This window comes from Amphiprion ocellaris, chromosome 20 (assembly GCF_022539595.1).
Source record: "Amphiprion ocellaris isolate individual 3 ecotype Okinawa chromosome 20, ASM2253959v1, whole genome shotgun sequence".
Taxonomy (NCBI): Eukaryota; Metazoa; Chordata; class Actinopteri; family Pomacentridae; genus Amphiprion; species Amphiprion ocellaris.
The window spans coordinates 7,872,255-7,894,691 of NC_072785.1; the positions used below are offsets into that span (position 1 = coordinate 7,872,255).

Below are 22,437 nucleotides of genomic sequence, written 5' to 3' on the forward strand. Positions count from 1 at the left end.
AAATGTATAATAGAACAAAAACGCACAATTGTTTTTGCAACAAAGAGGCATGTATTTCAATGATTTCATCACAGAAAAATAGAGTTATAGGAGAGTCTGTAAGTACAAGTAAATTTTTGTTCGCAAATGCAACTTAAAATTAGAAATGCAAAAGAAAGCTAAAGTTTAAAGGTATGACAAATAGAATTAAATGTAACATACAATAAATGATATGAATATGTAAACACTAAAGTCCTCAGTATGTGAAAATCTAAAATGCATATGTGGATTATGATCCGGTTTTGACTTGTGTCTAAGAAATTCAGCCGCCATTCATCTGTACAGAATCTGTTTCCCATTTATTTTGGATAGTTCACAGAAAAATAAGATCTGGGCGTATTTTGTTATTCAGATGGACAAAGCCTTTCAGTCTGGAGTTTTATTATACAAAATAAACAAAATGAACATATTACAAGACAATGGACAAGATAAGCATAATTTACATAAAAATATGTATTTTGTAATTTGTGTGCACAGAGCCTTTATGTCAGGGGTTTTGTTATCTCAATTATTAATATCTTTGGCGCAAAATGGACAAATTGAGGCATATTACATTAGATATCTGCATTAACTTTACACTTTTATTTACATTTATCCTCAATTTACCGCAGCTAAATCAGCATGTAAGTTATTTTCTCCATGCAACACTGTGAAAAACACGCTTTTCTTCTGTTTTTGCGGTTACAGGAGGGTCAGGAGCTCATGGAGTCCAAGCCTGAGTTCGAGCCTATTGTTAAGGAGCGTCTGGCTAAGCTCCATGAGCTGTGGGACAAACTGGAGTCCACCACCCAGGAGAAGGCCCGGCTGCTGTTCGATGCCAACCGCTCGGAGCTTTTCGACCAGAGCCAGGCCGACATGAAGAAGTGGCTCGGTGAGCTGCAGCAGCAGCTACAGAGTGGAGACGAGGACGTTAAAGACCTGACCAACGCCAACATCCTGCTCAAAAAGCATCAGGTCGGTATCTCAGTAGAAAACACTGTATATACTTTAGATTTGTGTGCTGTTTGTCTCCGTGATTCCTCATTTCTTAAAACATAATTTAATGTCATCACTGGAACGAAGACTCCGTTGCTGTTGTAGCTTTGGCATACACGTTTTCTCAGGATTAACTTTGTGTGAGCATCTGCGTGTTTACTGTTGGAATCTGAGCACAACAAATGTGAAAAGAACATGTCTGACAGAGAAATTGGAATTGTATTCATGCCAGACTATGTTGTTTGTAGCTTTAGTGAAATTCAAATGTGTCTGAATTTCTATTAGAAACTTTGCTTGTGGCAAAAAATAAGCAGCAGTTACACGCATAAATGCAAAGACTAACTTTTGCTGGGTTTAACTTCCGCTGCATCCTGATTAGGCTCTTGAAAGGCTATTCATCTTTTTTCCTCGAATCACGCTTCTTGTGCCAGATGACAGAGAACCAGGTCCGTGACCGGGCGAGGGAGCTGGAGGAGCTCCAGGAGGCCGTTAGGAAGCACGGCGGAGGCAGGGAGGACCAGCCGGAGCTGGAGGCCGAGCAGCAGGCCCTGCAGAGGGAATTCCAGCAGCTGCTCACACCACTGGCCCAGCGCAAGGGCAAGCTGGAGGCCGCCAAGGCTGTGCATCAGTTCTACAGAGACCTGGCTGATGAACTTGTAAGCATGGATCCAATTTCAGAGCAAAAACTCCCTGCTCTCTCTGCCTGATTGACAGAGTAAAGAGATTTTTAAGGATTAATAGTGGCTTTTGAATGGCAGCAACTCATTTATTTAAAAAAAATATTGAACTTCAAGGAGTTTTTTTTCCTTCCAAGAAATGATAACGTATTCATTTGGAAATAAAGTTTTCAATTATAGTATGTACATTCAATATGCAAGATAACAAGACCTTCTGCTCTTGACTTGAGGTGAAGCGGTGTAAAAGCTTTAATCCCTTATTGGTTTCACTGCCCAAATCCACTTTAGTCAGGTGAAGGAGAGAGCTTAGGAAGGATTTTTACTGTTTGAAGACATTTAGTCAAGGGCTATTCCATATAAGCAAGATGGTCATGGACAGTTTTTATATTTGATGTACATCAGAGATCTATAGAGCCGTTTCTCAGTTTCTGCTTTCTTCTTGTCCTTATGTCTATAATCTACTTTCCCCCCCCCTCTCCCTCTCAGCTCTGGATTGAAGAAAGGATGCCCCTGGCAATGTCACAAGAGCACGGCCACAATCTTCAGACTGTGGAAATGCTGTCGAAGAAGAACCAGGTAGGGATTTTTTTTTTCTGAAAGAAATGAGTTGAGGTTATCTGTAAATGTCTACATCGCTTAGAAAATCAGAAGAGTGGAAAATGTCACTCAGTTTGCTAGAAGTCAAGGTGATGTCTTTAAATTGCTCATCCAGTCCTACTGATTGTTCAGAACGCTATTATACCACAAAGAGAAGCAGCAAGTCCTCTCATTTGAAAAGCTGGAATCAGAAAATGTTTGACAATTTTTCAGTGTTTTTTATGGAAAAATTATCAGCATAGTTGTGTTCATTTCTGTAGTGCTCAGTGTGATTAATAAATCAACTAGTTGTTTCAGTGAAGACAGGGTATAAGGTGCTGTAAATTGATTTTCAGCTGAGAAAAAAACCTTGAAGACAATTTGTTTACCTCATAAAAGATACCAAATATTAGGTGTGGCCGATTGACATGGCCAATATTAGCCATTTTTCTGATCAACTGTATTTTTATTGTTTCAAGCAGAGACAGGAAAAACTGAACAAGAAACACAAGCCGTTGCCACAAACCAGGAAATTAGTATCTCTCACAGTGGCTAAGGCTATGCTAATAGCTGGTGGCTAAGTTAGAAGTCAGCCAGAAATTACCCTGAAACAGAGTCTGGAAAACAATAATTAATAATACTTTAAGATTTGGACCTTAGAGGACAATAATGTTTAGCCGTATGGCATCGTTTCGCCGCTGGTCGTCTACGTGGTGTACTGCAAACGACGTTGGCTTTATAGACAATTGGAGCTCTTTCTGGGGAAAACCTGGTCTGATTAGGAGAGACGGCATCCATCCCACGTTGGCTGGTGCAGCTCTCATTTCTAGAAATATGGCTGATTTTATTAGAACTCCTAAAGCATGACAACCCAGAGTTCAGACCAGGATGCAGAGTTGTAGTCTTCCACAGCTCTCTGCAGTTTCCTCTCAGCTGTCACCCTCCAGTAAATCACTTAGCTTTATTGAGACTGTGTCTGTCCCCCGACCACCAAAATTCAATAAATTAAGCAAATCAAAAATAAACAAAAGACATAGTAACCATAAAAATCTAATTAAAATTAATACCACTATTTCAACTGAGCGAAGAAACAGGACAATTAAATGTGGTCTGTTAAATATTAGATCTCTCTCGTCTAAATCTCTGTTAGTAAATGATTTGATAACTGATCACCAGATTGATTTGTTCTGTTTGACTGAAACCTGGTTGCAGCAGGAAGAATATGTTAGTCTAAATGAATCAACTCCTACTAGTCATACTAACTGTCATGTTCCTCGAATCACAGGCCGAGGAGGAGGAGTGGCAGCAATTTACCTCTCTAGCTTAAAAATGAACCAGAGACCTAAACCTAGTTACAGTTCATTTGAAAATCTTACTCTCAGTCTCTCTCATCCAGATTTAAAAGCTCAGAAACCAGTTTTATTTGTTGTTGTATATCGTCCTCCTGCTCCTTACTCTGAGTTTTTATCTCAATTCTCAGACTTTTTATCTGATTTAGTGCTCAGCTCAGATAAAGTCATTATTGTGGGTGACTTCAACATTCATGTTGACGTGGACAGTGACAGCCTTACGACTGCTTTTAATTCAATATTAGACTCAATTGGGTTTTCTCAACATGTAAATAAACCAACTCATAGTTTTAATCATACCCTTGACCTCGTTCTGACTTATGGCATAGAAATCAAACAGTTAACAGTATTTCCCCGGAACCCGCTTCTTTCTGACCATTTTATGATAACATTTCAATTTACAACAATAGATTGTATAGGAGTTAAGAATAAATATCATTACAGTAGATGTCTGTCTCACAATTCGGTGACTAAATTTAAGGAAATAATACCCTCTCTATTTAGTCCAGCACCACTTACTGATATAATGGAAGGGAAATATTATAATTTTACCCCCACAGAAGTGGATTATATTGTTAATAATGCTGCAGCCTCACTGCGTACAACACTTGATAGTGTTGCACCTGTAAAAAAGAAAGTTCTATCTCAGAGAGGACCTGCTCCTTGGTATAATTCCCAGCTGCGGACTTTAAAGCAGGCGTCCCGAAAGCTGGAAAGGAAGTGGTACTCCACTAATTTAGAGGAAGTTTATGTAGCTTGGAAAAAAAGTCTAGTAATTTATAAAAAAGCTCTTCGTAATGCCAGGACAACATATTATTCATCTTTAATAGAGGAAAACAAGAACAACCCCAGGTTTCTCTTCAGCACTGTAGCCAGGCTGACAAAGAGTCAGAGCTCTGTTGAAACTTGTATTCCTTTAGCTTTGAGCAGTAACAACTTCATGAGCTTCTTTACAAATAAAATTATTACGATTAGAGAAAATATTAATCTGGCCCTTCCTGCAAATGTCACAGATGTATCATCGAGTACAGATACTTTAGAATTGGCTGTAAGACCAGATGGATATTTAGAATTTTTCACCCCCATACATCTCTCTGAACTCATTTCAATAGTTTCTACATCCAAACCATCAACATGTCTTTTAGATCCTATCCCAACTAGACTGTTCAAGGAGGCTTTACCTTTAATTAATTCCTCAATGTTAGATCTGATTAATCTCTCTCTAGTAACAGGTTATGTACCACAGGCTTTTAAGGTTGCTGTAATCAAACCTTTACTTAAAAAGCCCACTCTAGATCCAGATGTTTTAGCCAACTATAGACCAATTTCCAACCTCCCATTTCTCTCTAAAATTCTGGAAAGAACAGTTGCAAATCAATTATATGAACATTTACAAAGGAATAGCCTGTTTGAAGAGTTTCAGTCAGGCTTCAGAGTGCATCATAGCACAGAAACAGCTCTGGTGAAAGTTACTAATGACCTTCTCATAGCGTCAGATAATGGACTGGTCTCTATACTTATTTTATTGGACCTTAGTGCAGCATTCGATACAATCGACCACAAACTTTTATTACAGCGACTAGAACATTCTATTGGCATTAAAGGGACAGCACTGGACTGGTTTAAATCCTACTTATCAGACAGGTTCCAGTTTGTGCATGTCAACAATGACTCTTCTGAGCATACTAGGGTTAATCATGGAGTTCCTCAGGGTTCTGTCTTAGGACCAATACTGTTCACATTATACATGCTTCCCTTAGGCAACATTATTAGGAAGCACTGTATTAATTTCCATTGTTATGCTGACGACACTCAATTGTATTTATCTATGAAGCCAAATGAAACTAATCAGCTAGCTAGACTGCAAGATTGTCTTAAGGACATAAAGACCTGGATGACCTATAATTTCTTACTACTAAATTCAGACAAGACTGAAGTCATTGTATTTGGCCCCAAACATCTTAGAGAATTGCTTTCAAAGCATATAGTTACTCTGGATGGCATTACATTGGCCTCCAGTACTACTGTGAGGAACCTCGGTGTTATCTTTGACCAGGACATGTCCTTTAACTCGCACATAAAACAAATCTGTAGGACTTCCTTTTTCCACCTGAGAAATATTGTGAAAATCAGGAACATCCTGTCTCAGAGTGATGCAGAAAAACTAGTCCATGCATTTGTTACTTCTAGGCTTGACTACTGTAATTCCTTATTATCAGGTTGTCCCAATAGCTCTCTGAAACATCTACAGCTGATCCAAAACGCTGCAGCCAGAGTACTGACGGGAGTTAGCAAGAGAGATCATATTTCTCCTATATTGGTTTCTCTTCATTGGCTCCCTGTTAAATCTAGAATAGAATTCAAAATCCTTCTTCTGACATATAAAGCTCTTAACAACCAATCTCCGTCATATCTTAAAGACCTGATAGTACCATATTACCCTAGCAGAACTCTTCGCTCTCAGACTGCAGGCTTACTTGTTGTTCCTAGAATCTCTAAAAGTAGAATGGGAGGCAGAGCCTTCAGTTATCAGGCACCTCTCCTGTGGAACCAGCTCCCAGTTTGGGTTCGGGAGGCGGACACCCTCTCTATTTTTAAGACCAGGCTTAAAACCTTCCTTTTCGACAAAGCTTATAGTTAGGGCTGACTGGGTGACCCTGACGGGGTGAGCTGGTGTTTTCATTTGCACAACTGACTTCCCCTCTTGACGTCCCTTTAGTTTGCCCCTAGTTATGCTGCTATAGGCCTAGGCTGCTGGGGAACCTCTCTGGATGCACTGAGCCCTTCTCTAACTACCTATGTATTTACTATATATACCATTATTGCATTACATTCACACTGTTTCTTTCTGTGTCCTTTCTCCGAGTGTCCCTGGTCCCAGAGCTGGATGCTGGATGCTTCAGATGTGTGGCTGTGTTTTATGGTCCTTGTGTCCCACCCCCCCACCTCTCTATCTCTACCCCTCTATCTGTATCCCTCTATCTCTACCTCTACCCCTCTATCTCTACCTCTCTACTTCTTCTGTCCCTCTCAACCCGCCCGGCCAGCAGGCAGATGGGTCCCCCCACATTAGAGCCGGGTTCTGCTCGAGGTTTTTTTTCCCTGTTAAAAGGGTGTTTTCCTTGCCACTGTCGCCTTTTGGCTTGCTCTGGGGGTCAGGCATATGGGTTCTGTAAAGCGTCTCGAGACAATTTGACTGTAATTGACGCTATATAAATAAAATTGAATTGAATTGAATTGAATAAAAGTGATAGAACAGTGAAATATTAAGAAGACAGACCTCAGTTGATTAAACACAGGACAGCATTCTAAATTTAATCACTACTTTTTCTATTTTACATATTCAGTTATAGTCACCCCTCTATCTGTTTTTTCTACATATACTAGAACATATGCTACATAGGTGTTTTTCTACTTAGGTAAAATCTGTGCAATATAGATAATAATCTGGGCAATATTAATACTTCTCTCAGTAAACATCAGTACTAGTATTCATGAAAGAATCTGTGCAGTACCACTAGCATGTGCAGTACTGTTATTTATGTAATTAATACTTATTTTGGTACTGCATTTCCTAAAAGTTTGCACTACCTTTACTGCTGTAACACTGCAAATTTGCCAACTGTGGAATTTATAAAGGCTTATCTTATTTAATGAAGAAGCCTAGTTATGATTGACAGGTTCTCTGCTATCACACGCTGGTAAAACATTACAGATTGTCTTTGTTGGTTCCAAATATTGGTTATTGGCCTTCCTCGATTACCAATAATCGACATAGGCCATAAAAACAATTTAAAAAACACTCTTCTTGGTCGATCTCTACTAAGTGTGTTTGAGTAAGTTGTCAGAAAAGTGTTCTAACAGTTGCACAGGGAGTTTGGAGCCGCTTGGACTTGACCATGTTGTCTCTGGGGTGAGGAGTTATACTCACTGTGTCCTCTCCGTGCAACAGACGCTGCAGAGGGAGATCGAGGGCCACCAGCCTCGTGTTGACGAAGTACTCGAGCGAGGGAGGAGGATGGCATCTGCCGCCAGTGCGGAGGGCAGGCCGGAGGCTGAGCGAATCACGGAGCAGCTGAAGGAGCTGGAGGAGGCGTGGGCCCGGCTGCAGGACGAGATGGCCAAGCGCCGGGAGAGGCTGAACGGCTCCAACTTGGCCCAGCAGTACTACAACGACGCAGACGAGGCCGAGGCCTGGATAGGGGAGCAGGAGCTCTACATGATCGCTGATGAGAAGGCCAAGGTGAGGATCAGAGGAAGTGCTGCACGTGAGAGACAAGAGAACAGGCTGATTAACTTGGAGAAAGTGGCCACAGATGCCAAGGAATCACATCTTATTATCTAAATCAAAACAAGGCATATCATGCTGTGCAAATAACAAGTGGCACCGCATGCATTAACTTGATTACATGGTTTGGATTTTCATCAATTAAGGTGACACGCTTTTTAAAAGTGGCACCCTCTATTGAGAGCTCATTTGGAGTACTTTGATTTGCTTCGATGTGCAGCCTCCTGTCCCTTTATTCGCATATTTATAGGTTTTCTCTCCTTTCTCCAGGATGAACAAAGTGCCATGCTGATGCTGAAGCGCCACATGATCCTGAAGCAGGCGGTGGGTGATTATTCCGACTCCATTCAGAAGCTGGCTGACCGCGCCCAAAAGATGTTTACAGAGGACCATCCGGATGGGTTTGTGCTTTGATTATTTGATGTACACATTAAAATTGACACTTCATCTCCTTCTGAGGATGCTAATTCATTCGTGTTGTCCCAGTCAGTTGTGGTTTAGGGAGATAAGAATGACAAGCATGCAAAATGTGTGTCCTAATCATATGCTTCATCTAGAGTAAACCTAAATCCAATCTCTTTGACCTGTTTCTAATTATCTCCATCTTCCCTGCATCTAATTTTTTCTTACCTCGTCTGCAGGGAGGAGATCATCAGGCGACAGGGCCAGGTGGATAAGCAGTACGCCAGTCTGAAGGAGCTGGCAGAGGACCGCAGGAAGAAGCTGGACCACACCTACCACCACTTCCTGTTGAGCCGAGAGGTGGAGGACCTGGAGCAGTGGATCGCAGAGAGGGACGTGGTGGCCTCGTCTCAGGAGATGGGCCAGGACCTGGACCATGTCACGGTATAACGCACAACAAAATATGCAATATAAGCAAAACAGAGGCATTTTAGCACACGCAGACAGAGAAACTGGGATGGAAACTGGCAGCAAAATCTGAAAAATATAGTTTAAGTGCAGCAATTTCTTTCTCTGAGTGACAGCACAGGCATAATTTTAAAGTCATCAGGACAGATTAATGTGAAGCTCTCTGTCTCATCTACCCAAAAAACTAACCAGAGACAGGAAGAGAGAAGATTTTACACCTATTTTAGTTGTAACATAAGTTAGTCCTTAGATTTGTAGCCGGTCAGTTTTCATATTGATTTTAAACTTCTTACTTTTTCTTAAGGTGGCTATCATTGATATTTTCACAATAACAAAGGAAAGTAGGTGAAAGAAGTTGAAAGGGGATGACTTGTTATCCTCCTGGCTTTAGATGATATTTCATCTCCTTGTTTAGCTCTCAGGCCACAACTTTACTGTTTTGTTTCATTCTCGTTGCACCAAGGTTTCGTTTTGATTTGGATTTGTCTGCTTTCTCATAATTCCTCTGGTATAAATCCAGAAAAGTTCTCTCTCACTTCCTGCAGGAATTTCAGTTTCAATAATCAACAAAAACAAAACAAAAATACAAATTCTGATTGATAACTTTATTTACACAGCACCTTTCAAAAACAGAGTTTACCAAGTGTTTTACAGACGGCAAAAAAGAAAAGGAGGATACTCAGGAAGAACATTGAACAACAGAAGACTAGTCAGTCCAAACAGAAGGAGAAAGACTAGGGTGGGAAAAAGTGTATAAATAGAGCTAAACATGATAAAAGATTTTCTAAAAGGAATCAATACAACAGCAAAATAAAAGAACAAAAATCCCATACCCAAGTAAGGAAAAAGAACAAGTGGAATAAAAGAGAATGGCTTCAAAAGGCTAAAAATAACAAGACAAGACAAAATAAAACTTTGTTAATCCAAAAGTAAATTGTAAAGGCTAAAGAACAAAGTCAAAAATACTAATAAAAATGGTAAATAAAATAAATACATAAATAAGTAACAAATGAAGGGTAAAAGACAATAAAATTAACAAATAAAAGGAAATTAAAAATCAATTCAACGATAAAAATAGACAACATCACATAAAAGCAAGCCTATAAAAATGTGTTTTAAGTAAGTGATTGAAAAGAAGACACTGATTTTACTGCGTCTGTCGTTTCCCTTCAGCTTCTGAGGGATAAATTCAGAGACTTTACACGGGAGACGGGGATGGTTGGCCAGGAAAGAGTGGACATGGTCAACCAGACGATAGACGAGCTGATCGAAGCCGGACACACCGAGGCGGCCGCCATGGCGGAGTGGAAGGACGGCATCAATGAGAGCTGGGCTGATCTGCTGGAGCTCATCGACACTCGAGCTCAGCTGCTCACGGCTTCTTACGAACTGCTCAAGTAAGACAAAACAGTATCGATGCACCGGTTCAAGAGATTTCACGTGTAATCCTGAAATGCAACACAACCTGTTGAAGTCTGATGAAAACATCACACAGAATCAAACTTGTTCATATCTGTAGGATGATAAATGTGGCAACAAACGCAGAGCTATACAAACTGAGAGATCGATGTCTTTCCTCCCAGGTACTTCGATGATGGAAAGGAGCTGGTGGCTCAGATCCACGAGAAGCAGAACGAGCTGCCTGAAGATGTGGGTGAGGACTTCAGCAAAGCAGAGTCCTTCCACAGAATGCACGCCGCCTTTGAGAGAGACATCAGCGCTCTTGGCAAACAGGTACAACAGAAGGGATCGGGCCTTTCACTCAGAGGGAACACAGCAGGCAGCGGCCAAGAGGCAAACTTTGATGATTCGTATCTCGAAGGGGGGAGAGAATGCTGCAATATTTGGGCAACTGTGAAAAAGTTTTCTCAAATGATAAGAACCCAAATGGCTGTACAGATTTGTATCATCTTAACCCTCAACTGGCCATTTATCCCTTTGATTTGCAAAAAAGGAGATTAGTAATCAATATTTTATGCGTCACATTACCGTATATAAACCCCACTCTGCAGTATCCCTTAGTTTTAGCTCCTTTGAGCTATTTTTTTTTTTTAAATTTACAGCCAACAGTTTTAAACTCTGTTTCCAAAGTTACCAGCTAGCCGATGATTATAGCTGAGGATTTAGCCACTAAAGAATCAGATAACTGTCCTCAGGCGTTTTATGGAAACTAAAATCAAAGCTAAAAGCGAACATTGTGAACATTTGGCCTGGATTTGCCAAATTTCCAGAAACACAACTTCAAAACGAATGCACATGTGTGTTGCTACATGCTACAACAACTCTGCATGCTCAGAAAAAAAATCAATAAATACGGTTTTAATTAAAATAAAATGAGAACATAAATTCAAAATCACCAAATGGACATTGCATTTAGAACACTGACCGCATAAAATTAACTATGTTACATAATTTGGAGACAAGAGTCACGGTCCCCCTGCCTACATACTGATTTTGGAGAAATGCTTCATGAAGAATTATAGTTTTACTGACTTTTTATCTTATTCATAAATTCCTATTTCAGATCCCCCGCAGACATGTTTAAAAATGTAAAAATATGCTGCCTTGAGGAATAATTTGTGTCTCATATGGTTACTCGCATAAAAAACTGGTTAAAAATTCTTCAAATTACATCTGTGATTCCACTCTTTTGCGTCCAGGTTCAACAGTTCCAGGAGACGGCTTCAAGGCTTCATGCCCAGTATGCAGGCGACAGAGCGGACGCCATCCAGGCCACAGAGCGGGAGGTGGTGGAGGCCTGGAAGGGGCTGCTGGACGCCAGCGACGGCCGCCGAGCCCAACTGGTGGACACGGCGGAGAAGTTCCGGTTCTTCACGATGGTGCGAGACCTGATGGCCTGGATGGAGAGCATCATCCAGCAGATAGAGACTCAGGAGAAGCCGAGGTGAGCCTCCAATCCTGAGCATTACAATTACACTTTCTGCAAATTTCTGTAAAAGGTCACTGGAAATTAGATTGAGGTCTTTGAGTGCTGAAATGTCACTTTTCATGCACATCGGTTTTAAGAATCAACAAAAATGGGGATAGGGCTGCCACAAACGACGCGTCGACGAATCGCCTGAGCACGATACGTCATCAAAAGCGGACGTGAGCGCGCAATGCAACAGAAATCACCGTCCGAGTGGAGCGCGGAACACGCATGGACATCCGCGCTGTATCGTGCATATATAGTATATGCATATATTATATATGCACAATACAGCGTGGACATCCGCGTTTACGATACAGCGCGGACATCCGCGCCGCATCGTGCATATACTATATATGCACGATACAGCGCGGATGTCCATGCGTGTTCCGCGCTCCACTCGGACGGTGATTTCTGTTGCATTGCGCGCTCACTTCCGCTTTTGATGACGTATCGTGCTCAGGCGATTCGTCGACGCGTCGTTTGTGGCAGCCCTAAATGGGGACATGAATACTTTTTTGAGCAAAGACGATGAATTTAAAGAGCTTTTTTGAGCATTCTGTACGTATCAATACACAATCTTGTATTTTTTCATGGACCAATGATACAAAATAGAATAATAGGCTCAAATAAATTAATAAAAACAGTATAAAACTAAATCAACTTTTTTAATTTAATTTTTTTAATTCCAAAAATGGAAAAGGGTAACTTTTTTTTTTCGAAATGGCGACCTAATTGAGACAGAACAACACAAACCTGAAACCTTGACTTCTGAATATTTGAATTTCAGTTTTCTTTCACATCAATTTCAATAGAAAGAAGAAATGGGTATTAATTTAGGTTAAGAATAAGAAAAAGTCGAGTTGAAGGTGATTTTACTGGGAGTATGTTGGTCTCGTTGACAGTATTGTAGATGTATTCACACAGTCGAAGAATAAACCTAAAATCTTGAGCTTTAAGTGTTTGAGCCACATTTTAGTTCACTTTATTTCAATAGTCAACAAAAATGGGCACATTTTCAGAAGGCCAAATAAAAACATTAGAGCTTACTTGAGTTTTTTTTTCCAGGTCTAAAGTATTTCTGTATATACGTTTATTCTAATTTCGGAAATTTTGAACTACTTGGTATCATGCAAATTAAATACACTTGTGCTCATAAATTTACATACCCTGGCAAAATTTGAGAAATATTGTCCATCTATTTTTTAGAAAATATGTTTGATTGTGGAAAAACTTTAATTTCATTTAGGGTTAGCGGTCAGACAAAGTTATTTCTTATCACACAATTGCATTTGCTCTGATCATTCATGTTTTCATTAAAGTACAGTGTAAAAAGTACACATTTAACTAATTCTGCCAGAGTATGTGAAGTTATTAGCACAACTGTAAATAATAACAAATATGTATTTCACATTATCAACCGTTTTAAAAAGTCAGCTCTCACTATTTTTCACATTTACTGTCCAAAATTGGTTTGTTTATGTTAAACATGAATTAAATGTGGGACATAAAAGACATGATAATCTTTATTAAATAGTGTTCAAGCTATTAAAGGTGCAGTAAGTGATTTTTTTTTTTTTACTGTTCTATCTCAGAAGAAAAGCTTTAAGTGACCATAAAAGGAAATTTGTTCACAAGCAGAAAATACACTGCAGTATTTTGCGCCGTACTATTTTAGTTATTTAACCAGAGCCTTGCTGTCACTGCAGTTCCACTTCTTACCAACAGAGGTTGATAAACTTCATGCACTAACCTGTCATCACTTTCTATCCTGCCCTCCTCTGCATCAGGGATGTCTCATCCGTGGAGCTCCTGCAGAAGTACCACCAGGGGATCCGCTCTGAGATTGAAACCAGGGGAGCCAAATTCACTGACTGCACAGACCTCGGGAAGGCCCTGCTGACACGCAAGCACCGAGACTCTGCTGAGGTGAGGCTTCAGCAGCGAAGGCAGCTTCTTTTCATCCTCGGATGGGCCTCAAATTGCTGCTTTCATTAGATTTAATTACTTTTCTGGGAGTGATTGTTCCTGTCTGGCACAATGGAACCAATTGGATTTCCAGGAAAGAAAAAAATTCCACTCATTTTACATTCATCAGGGAGACTATAAAGCAAACACTAATTAGAAATGGAAAAGCCAAAAGAATTTAAATAAGCAATTGACCCCGGCTTGAATTTAGCGTGCGGTTAATTGCTTCACAATACTAATTCTTGGAGGATAATAGACAGTCTCAGGGCTGAGTTGTTTAATAATGCTGATAGGTAACTGCGACTGTATAACTGCTTGTGCTAGATCAAAGAGAAGCTCATGCAGCTGATGGACAAAAGGAAGGAGATGATGTTCAAGTGGGACGACAGATGGGACTGGCTGCGGCTCTGTGAGTAAAACTACACTCGCCTTACAATTCAGCCTAAAAATAAATCCAGCACATGCATTATTCCTTTCACAAGCCTCGCCTAAAATGCCAAAGATCATACAAGTAAGTGATGTGAAAGCTCATATATGTGCAAACCTTTGTACATGAAGGAGCTCCGAGGCTTTTTGTTCATCAAAACGCTCTGAAAAAAACAAGGATGCAAAAAAAAGTTGTCACTTTCCAAACACTTTGTAAACATGTCCTTTCTTTTCCAAAAATGTCCCATTTCCCAAAAAGTATACTCACTTTTAAAAAATATTCTCACTTCACCAAATGCTCACCTTAAATTAACCCAAATCCTTCATCCTAAAACTAAATAAATTTATGGGATTACCTTGTGGCAACTACCACTGTGCCCCCTTAGCATTTTAAAAACACCCTAAATATATTCTCTTATCCATATAATTGCTCCATAATGACTTGCCTTCATTGCATCCAGTGTTGGAGGTGTGTCAGTTTGCGCGAGACGCCTCGGTGGCTGAGGCCTGGCTGGTCGCTCAAGAGCCCTACGTGACCAGCAGAGATCTGGGTCAGACTGTGGACGAGGTAGAGAAACTCCTCAAGAGGCACGAGGCCTTCGAGAAATCCACCGCCACTTGGGAGGAGCGATTTTCTGCACTGGAGCGCCTCACTACGGTAAGAAAAAAATCACATTATACAGCAATCGTATGACAAAATGCATTACAGATTTACACTACAGCTGCTTAAAAAGACAAGATGAGCACTCTAGTCTTGTCAGAAACATATTAAATAGGAAAAAATGTAATACGGGTTGAAAATGACGTCAGTAAAGTGTCTAGTTATGCCGTTAAAGCTGAGAAAATAATGGATTTCCCTACTGTGTTGCAGCTGGAGTTGCTGGAGTTGAGGAAGCAGCAGCAGGAGATGGAGCAGTTCATTAAAGAAGAGCAACGTTCAGATAAAGACAGCAGGTACCTGTTTATTTAGCCTGCCACCAAATCAGTGATCAGTATTATTCACTTCGTCTGTCAGTGGTTTTAATGTTGTGGCTGCTCTTTGCACATAGAATTATTTGGTAACTATAAAAGGATAAGTCTGGGGAAAGTCTACTGTTTTGTTTTTGTCAGTAAACCCCGTGAAGAGATCAAAACCAACAACAAACGATCCTAAATACTGTCTGTGTATCTAAATCCCGATGTGGTTCATTCCTCTGTGCCTCCATTGTTGTCCAAAAAACTACTGAAAAGACACCAGTGAGCTACAACAGTGCACTGGGTAACATGTTCCTTCATTATCATGGACTGTATTTTGTTTTAAGTCAATCCCACATATACACCATCCTACTAATTTTAATAGTCACTCGCGTAACAAATCTGCTTGTCCCAAACTGCAGAGTCCACATTTAATGAAATAATTTGGCATTTTTCAACACTAAAAGTTTATTTTCATGACGTGTGCAGTAGGAACTAATGATAAAAAGCCACAAACAGAGTAGAGAAGTCAGAAAATATTGAGAAACGATCCAATGCATTGTCGGCTTTGTTTTTTTCAGAGGGATATACTAAGAAGATTAATGGGTATGTTGAGCATAAAGTGTCTCTTATTTAACCTGGCTAGATTACCATGGTAACTGATGCTGTGGAGCTAACCTGGTCGGGAGCAGGTTTGGATATAAATCAGCTGAAAGTAACGTCTCTCTTTAACCAAATTGTTTCCTGGCTATTCTTAATGAGCAATACATCTGAGAGAATATGTTATATATGCAAACCTGTTGAGCTGTACGTTGCTAAAACCACTGAATGAAACCGTGTAGCTGCAGTATCACACACTGTGTACGTCACGTTGCCATGAGAACCAGACATGTATTCACCTGGTGATCCAGAATACGTTTTTATGTTTGGTCCGTTTACATGCTGGTCCTGCTGCTGATGGAACACAGAATAGAAAACTGATTATTCTACTGGTATTTAGTGCAGAGAATATTCAATCAATAACGTTAAATTCACTTTGATTTGGCCAATAATTAAAGTGATATCCTGCATTATGGAACAGTGTCTGACCTAAATGCACTTTAATATAGTATTATGTTTAAATATATGAAGTTTAACAGCTAAAATGTGCAGCTGTCAGACCGCACTGATCAGTAGAATAAATATATTAACACACTTTTTCTACCAGCATTCCTGTCTTGCATCATTTCCAGTAGCAGCACCGTCATACATTTTTCATATTCCTCATTATTCTCCATTAGAACAACCTGTTGACTGAAGCAGCTGCACACCATCCATTCTTTTTATGTAGAAGAAGAGTCACATGACGCGTTAAATGCCCCCTTTTTTATGAACGCGCATAGAGTTTGAAGCAAGAAGCCTGAGTTAACCAAGAAACCACCTTCGTAAAGCCTGTTATCTCTGACTGGGGTTCTAGTTTTTGTCGAGATGACTTACACAAAGAAAGGCCGGCTATGTCAAACTGTCTTCATCATCCAGCCCTCTGGTGACTGGTTGACAATAACAAATACAGAGTATCAACGGAACTATGGTATAGTTCCTCTGTCTCTGAAAACATATATACTTCTTCACCTGCTGCTCTTAAAGGTCTCTCATGCAGACTCCATGCTGCTCTGTTCCCTTTAGGAGAGAAGATACAGGCTTTGTAGAAGAATCTTCACAGCTCTACACTATTGAGGAGCAGACTCTGGTTAGTCGCTACACTCACTCAGCTTCTGGATTTTTTCCACTGTCACCTCTCCTTCAGCATACAGATTTGCTCCTCTGGTTTCTAACTTTTTTCATTTTGCTCCAGTCTGGTGCAGTGGAGCCCAGTTCAGGTCTGCTGGAGGGGACGGCCGGTGACTCCACGGTGCCCATAGTGTCGGAAATAAGAGAGAGCGCCTCTCTGGAGCTGGAGCCTTCTCTCTCATCGGTGACCCCTAAAGAGCCAGAGAGGGCAGCCACCATGCCCATGGAGCCCCTCAGAGCGCAGACGGTGCTGCAGGAGGGCATGCTGGGACGCAAACATGACGTGGAGGGCTCCGGAAAGAAGGCCTCAAATAGGTGGGGAATAGAAAAAGTGACTAACCTCCTCACCATTCCAGGCCTTCATTTGTTTCACTTCTTTATGTTAGGGAAATCTATTAACTTGCATCAGTCACAGCGAACACCTCGTCTGCATTAAAGCTTTCATTATTTCAGTTACCTCACACAGTGCTTTTAAGAAATATATATTAAACAGTGAACATTTTAAAGGAGACCAATACATTATTTTGTATTACAGGACCCCCTCCAACACGCATGCACTTTATAAAACACTACAATGCAGTTAAAAGCAGATATTAGGACATGCTAGAGTCTGTTTGTATTTTATGGAGTTCTGTTTTACACTTTTTTGCTATTAACTCTGTTAAACTTATTAGGATGGAGTCATAGCTGTGAATTAAAGCGTTAAAAAAAAACACAAAATATGCACTTGTAACTGCATTATAATATGCTATCAGTGCTAAAATGTGGGTTTAAAGTGTAAACTGTAAAATAAAGGCCAATTTGTGTTTTTAACATCCTTGGTCGTTGATTGATGCAAACTCTGAAGAAAAACAGTGGATGCTTAAGCTTTTACATTCACACATTATACATTCTTTCTTTCTCTCTCTCTTTCTTTCTTTCTTTGGCTTTAAAAAGCTAATTTTGCAGCAGTTATGTGCTTATATACTTTCAGTCTTTGGTAACTAAAAACATTCAGTAAAAGAACTCAACTAACATTTGGAAAACAGCATGTGTAAAAAGAATGTACTGAAAAATATTTTAACTTAACTCTAACTCTTAACTCTAACTTATTTTAATTTAAACATTTCAACAAGAAGCTAATGGAAATCTCAGTGTGTTATAATGGCATCAGCACATGTGGATACATTATGTTGACTCCTGGAAAACATGAAAAACTTTGAAACCCTTCTTTTTTTTTTTTAATAAGAAAAATCTTCTATGCAGTAGAACTCAGTAATACCAAAAATATGACCATCTATATCTGAAATTAAGGCTTAGTATAAAGGATAATATAAATCGGATGTCCATGTTGCCGTTTCCTTTGTGATTATAACAGGATTAAATTCAGTTTTACTCAGTTAAGTCAGTTTGTTAATAAACAAGCAGGCAAAAAGTTTGGTTTTACTCCTACCATATGGCTGCTTTACAGAGGATATGACTGTGCTCCTGTTGATTACTTAAAAGAGAAGCTATTTATAGTCTCTACAGCGCAGCTCACTTATTTTTAATTAACTAAGTCCTAATGGAGTGGCGATGCTGTCGTAGCTATTGTAACTAAGATTAAATTTAACAGATTTTGCATTATTGTCAAAAATTAACCAGAAATGATGGTTGTTTCTCCTTTTTCCTGCCCCTTTCTCTCCCTCGCCGTCAGGTCATGGAACAACCTGTACTGTGTCCTGAAGCCGGGGCAGCTCTCGGCCTATAAGGATGCTAAAAGCTTTGGCCATGGAGTGACGTATCACGGCGAGGACCCTCTATCTCTCAGTAACGCCAGCTGGGAGATGCTCACCAACTACAAGAAAAAGAAGCACGTCGCCAAACTACGGTAAGAATCATATCCGTCATTGTTTTTTCTCAGTCATTTCACTCTTAAAAGACCAGACTGACTTTCTTTACTTAGGAGTTAGATGAGAAGACAGAGTGTGGTTTAATGTGTACATAATTATTTGTATTCCATATTTTGTAAAGCACGTAGAGCTGCATTTTGGATTGGAAAGGTGCTATAGAAATAAAGCCAATTATCAGTATCTGACAGCTGCACTGACTTCTTGGAGTTTTGTCAACACTCTGAAGTTTCCAAGCAAACAGCAGAGACTCCAGGAACTCACTGCCCCCCACATAACCCTCCTGTGACACCACTTTTGTTTTCAGTTTTTGTAAACAGAAGAGATATAAAATGTGACCTGTAGAGATGCTAGATGGTGGATTTTTTTCCCTTTCCCTTTTCCCCCCACAGCCAGACCAGCAGTTTCCACCTTAGCTAAAACTAACCACCATCTGACTTCAGAGTTACATTGAACAGTTCAATCCAAAGAGTCAGTGTTCTCATTTAACTCTGCAAGAAAGCAAATAAGAACATTTCATCAAACTGTTCAGATAAGACAGGAGCAAAATGCAAACTTTACCCTTTTCAAGCGTACAGGTCTTAATGGAATGCATGTTAAATTTAGGTAAATAGTTTCTGGATTGGATTCTTTGCTCTGAAGTGATTGTAGCAATAAAGGGTTTGTTCAGACTTCAGACCAGAAAAATCAGTTAATCGCTGTAAGCACATTAAATATTTTTGAAGCAGAAATTAAGTAAATTTAACCCTTGCAGCAAGCAGACATAACACTTATTTTTCCACAGATGTCAATGCTCTGATAAGAAAACGTTGGAAACTACAAAATTGGGGTTTTCTGATGGCTACTTAAAGGTTTGATAAACTCTCTCTTAAAATAGTATCACTGAACATCCAAAGGTTCTTCTAAGTAGCTGACTGGAGATCTTAAAATGAAGTTAACTGATGCTTACAAAGCAGTATAAATATTGAAGGACTTCCAGTTTGCAAAAACTCCTAGTAGCTTCAGTAAAAAGCATCTCTTTTTGTTTTTTTGAAGACATTTAATCTCCGATCAAAAAATCTTTGGTAGTTCTGACTGACTGGTGGGAAGTTCCAGGTTTTTATTCTCACCCCCACCTCACAAAAAGACTCGGAATTCATCACCGAGAAACATAAGTTGGTTAACAGATCCTTCCACTACCAGGCAGAGAATGATCCCACCAAGACAGAGGGATAAGAAAAGGAGCACATGGAGAAAGCTCTTAAAAGCAGTAGATATCCCAAGTGGACCTTCATTCAGTCAGCTAGGAGATCTGGAAAAAGCAACAACAACAGGTGGAACAACATTGTCATCCACTATGTACCTGAACTGTCTGAGAAACTCTGAAGGATTTTCTCCAAACATGACCTATAGTGCCTTTTATACCAAGCAACACTCAGACAAAAAACCCTGAGGAGGAAACAGCCGAGCTGATCAGGGTTATATATACAGTCCAGTACAGTGAGGAATGTACAGACCTATACATGGGGAAGACTAAACAACTGCTTCACAAGAACATGGCGCAATACCATAGAGCCAACTCCTGAGGACAATCATGAGCAGTCCACCTGCATCAAAAGGAAAAACGGACACTTCCCAAAGACAGCAATGTCCACATTCCTGAAAGACAGGACAGATGGTTTGAGAGAGGAGAGAAGGAGGGCATCTATGTTAAACTGGAAGAACCACCTCTACCCTCACCACCAAGTTTTACCACCATTTACACCTTGATTCGTGTGAGCCTTGGGTTGTTAATGAGCCTTGCGTCCTGTGAGGTGGAGGTGAGAATAAATACTTGGCACTGCACAGGAAGTCTCTTGGATGGGAGGTTCTTCAGGAGCTAAACAGAGAGTCTGGCTGCCTTCTCTTGAAGCACTATATCACGATTACCGTGACCTGAGTGACTGAGAATGTACATAGCCAATATGAAATCATTTGTAAAGGTGAACTGTGAACGAATCTGGGAAACTGGGAACACTTTTAGATAAAACTGCACATCTACCAGACAGAAAGGCAAAGCAAAACAATCACCAGGAAGGTTTGTTGGTCCACTGTTCCACTGTGCAAAATAGTGAAACTAATAAATACATTGTTTGGGTTTAACCGTAGCTTGAAATAGAATCCTCCATTGCCTCCATTATTCATATAATTAGTACAAAATTACAAACTCGAGTTGTAGAAAACTTTGGTAGAAGCTGTAAAATATTGAAAATAGACTGCATGATAGTAAGAACAAGGATAAGACAGACTGATGAACAAATTAAATAAACATTGAGCTCTCTGCCCACAATAACAAAGGTATCTTTTAAGGAAAAAGGGAGTGGCATTTCATAAAAGAACATCTGGTGGAAATGTTCTGCTTAGGGACTGTGTGGCAGCCAGAAGCAGAAAACATTAAACATAAATATGAAAAGTGGACTCCACTAAATATCAGCAAATGGTGGATAAAAATGCCATGCTGTCAGTCATGAAAAGAGGCGGACTTCTGTAACAGAATAATGATCAGAAGCAGACCTCAAAGTCCACCATGGACAACTTTGCATCTCTGGCTCTTTACTGATCCTCTGACTTGAGCGTAATTAAAAATGCATGGGCAGATCCTAAACATGCTCTGTGTACAATACAGCCTAAAGCTATCTCACAACTTCAAGTGATTTGCAAGTGGATGGAAAAATTCTAAATCCAAAACAGAAAGACTCTTTAAATGCCACTCAGAAAACATTTAACTCTATAGAATGGATGACAAAATGTGTTTTGCAAGCTGTTAGAACTGCCAAAGGGGGATTTACTAAATGCTGACTCAGTGGGGTGCCCAAACTCTAACACATTTCACATTTAAGTTGATTTTTTTTTTTTTTTTTTTAAAAAGTTCATGACAAACAAGTAACTGCATTAACATTTAAAGAAAGGCACACTTTTGTTTGTTTGCTGCAGGGGTTGGATTTACTTCATTTCACATCAAAAATGCACAAAAAATGTCATTTGCTTTTGCATGTGGCTGTATGCTTTAAAGAACATGCAGGCACTTTAATATGATGACTTTCGCTCACTTTGCTAGTTCCAAAAACAAGCAGAAAGCCTTTCAAGGTATACTAACAGATGTCAGAATTGAACTTTTATGGAAAACTTTAGATTATCTTACTCTAATGATGTAACAGAAGTATAATTTGTGCTTTTTGTTTTATATGAATGTAACCAGTTTCAACTTTTCTTTCTCCTTCACAGTCTTGCAGACGGCAGCGAGTACTTGTTCCAGTGTAAAGACGAGGTGAGTTTCTAACTGCCGAGAGATTAAAAAAAACAAACAAAGTGATTTTCTTAAATCATAACAGACTCTGGGTTTTGGACTTGACATGATCTAGTTAAACAGTATATAAAATATTATCTCTGACCCTATGTAAAACAGTAGATTGTAATACTGCATTTACATTTCATTCTTATGCAAAGCTGCCATATGAGGTTATTCATATTTCACTCAGCCTATGAGAGATTTACCCTACGGCGATCGTTAATTTTTACAAAATAAGAATGCTGAGAGTGATTTTGTTTATATCCACATTACCCTGATTTAACCTCTCAAACACCTTACTTTAAGTTTCTTTGCTAAAAGCCAACTCCACTTGTTCATTTACGCAAATAGACCGAGACAAAAACACACACTGCCCCCCTGGAGGTGGACTTCCCTTTGTGAGCCCGTGTGTGTGTGTGTGTGTGTTTTTGTGTTTAATTT

General features: G+C 39.7%; 1 protein-coding gene across 5 annotated transcripts in view; it reads left to right on the forward strand.

Annotated features, from left to right (window-relative positions):
* Positions 1 to 22,437, forward strand: part of sptb (spectrin, beta, erythrocytic) — a 78,615-nt gene that overhangs the window by 53,058 nt on the left and 3,120 nt on the right. For all 5 annotated transcript variants that reach the window (XM_023271990.3, XM_035948818.2, XM_023271981.3 and 2 more), the window contains 17 exons: positions 727 to 993; positions 1,446 to 1,670; positions 2,178 to 2,267; positions 7,569 to 7,859; positions 8,175 to 8,305; positions 8,546 to 8,750; positions 9,948 to 10,171; positions 10,358 to 10,508; positions 11,435 to 11,679; positions 13,494 to 13,632; positions 13,996 to 14,080; positions 14,559 to 14,755; positions 14,969 to 15,051; positions 16,717 to 16,780; positions 16,886 to 17,136; positions 18,497 to 18,670; positions 21,933 to 21,975. In XM_023271990.3, the coding sequence (XP_023127758.2) occupies positions 727 to 993; positions 1,446 to 1,670; positions 2,178 to 2,267; positions 7,569 to 7,859; positions 8,175 to 8,305; positions 8,546 to 8,750; positions 9,948 to 10,171; positions 10,358 to 10,508; positions 11,435 to 11,679; positions 13,494 to 13,632; positions 13,996 to 14,080; positions 14,559 to 14,755; positions 14,969 to 15,051; positions 16,717 to 16,780; positions 16,886 to 17,136; positions 18,497 to 18,670; positions 21,933 to 21,975 (2,865 nt within the window). The remainder of the gene's footprint in view (positions 1 to 726; positions 994 to 1,445; positions 1,671 to 2,177; positions 2,268 to 7,568; positions 7,860 to 8,174; positions 8,306 to 8,545; positions 8,751 to 9,947; positions 10,172 to 10,357; positions 10,509 to 11,434; positions 11,680 to 13,493; positions 13,633 to 13,995; positions 14,081 to 14,558; positions 14,756 to 14,968; positions 15,052 to 16,716; positions 16,781 to 16,885; positions 17,137 to 18,496; positions 18,671 to 21,932; positions 21,976 to 22,437) is intronic.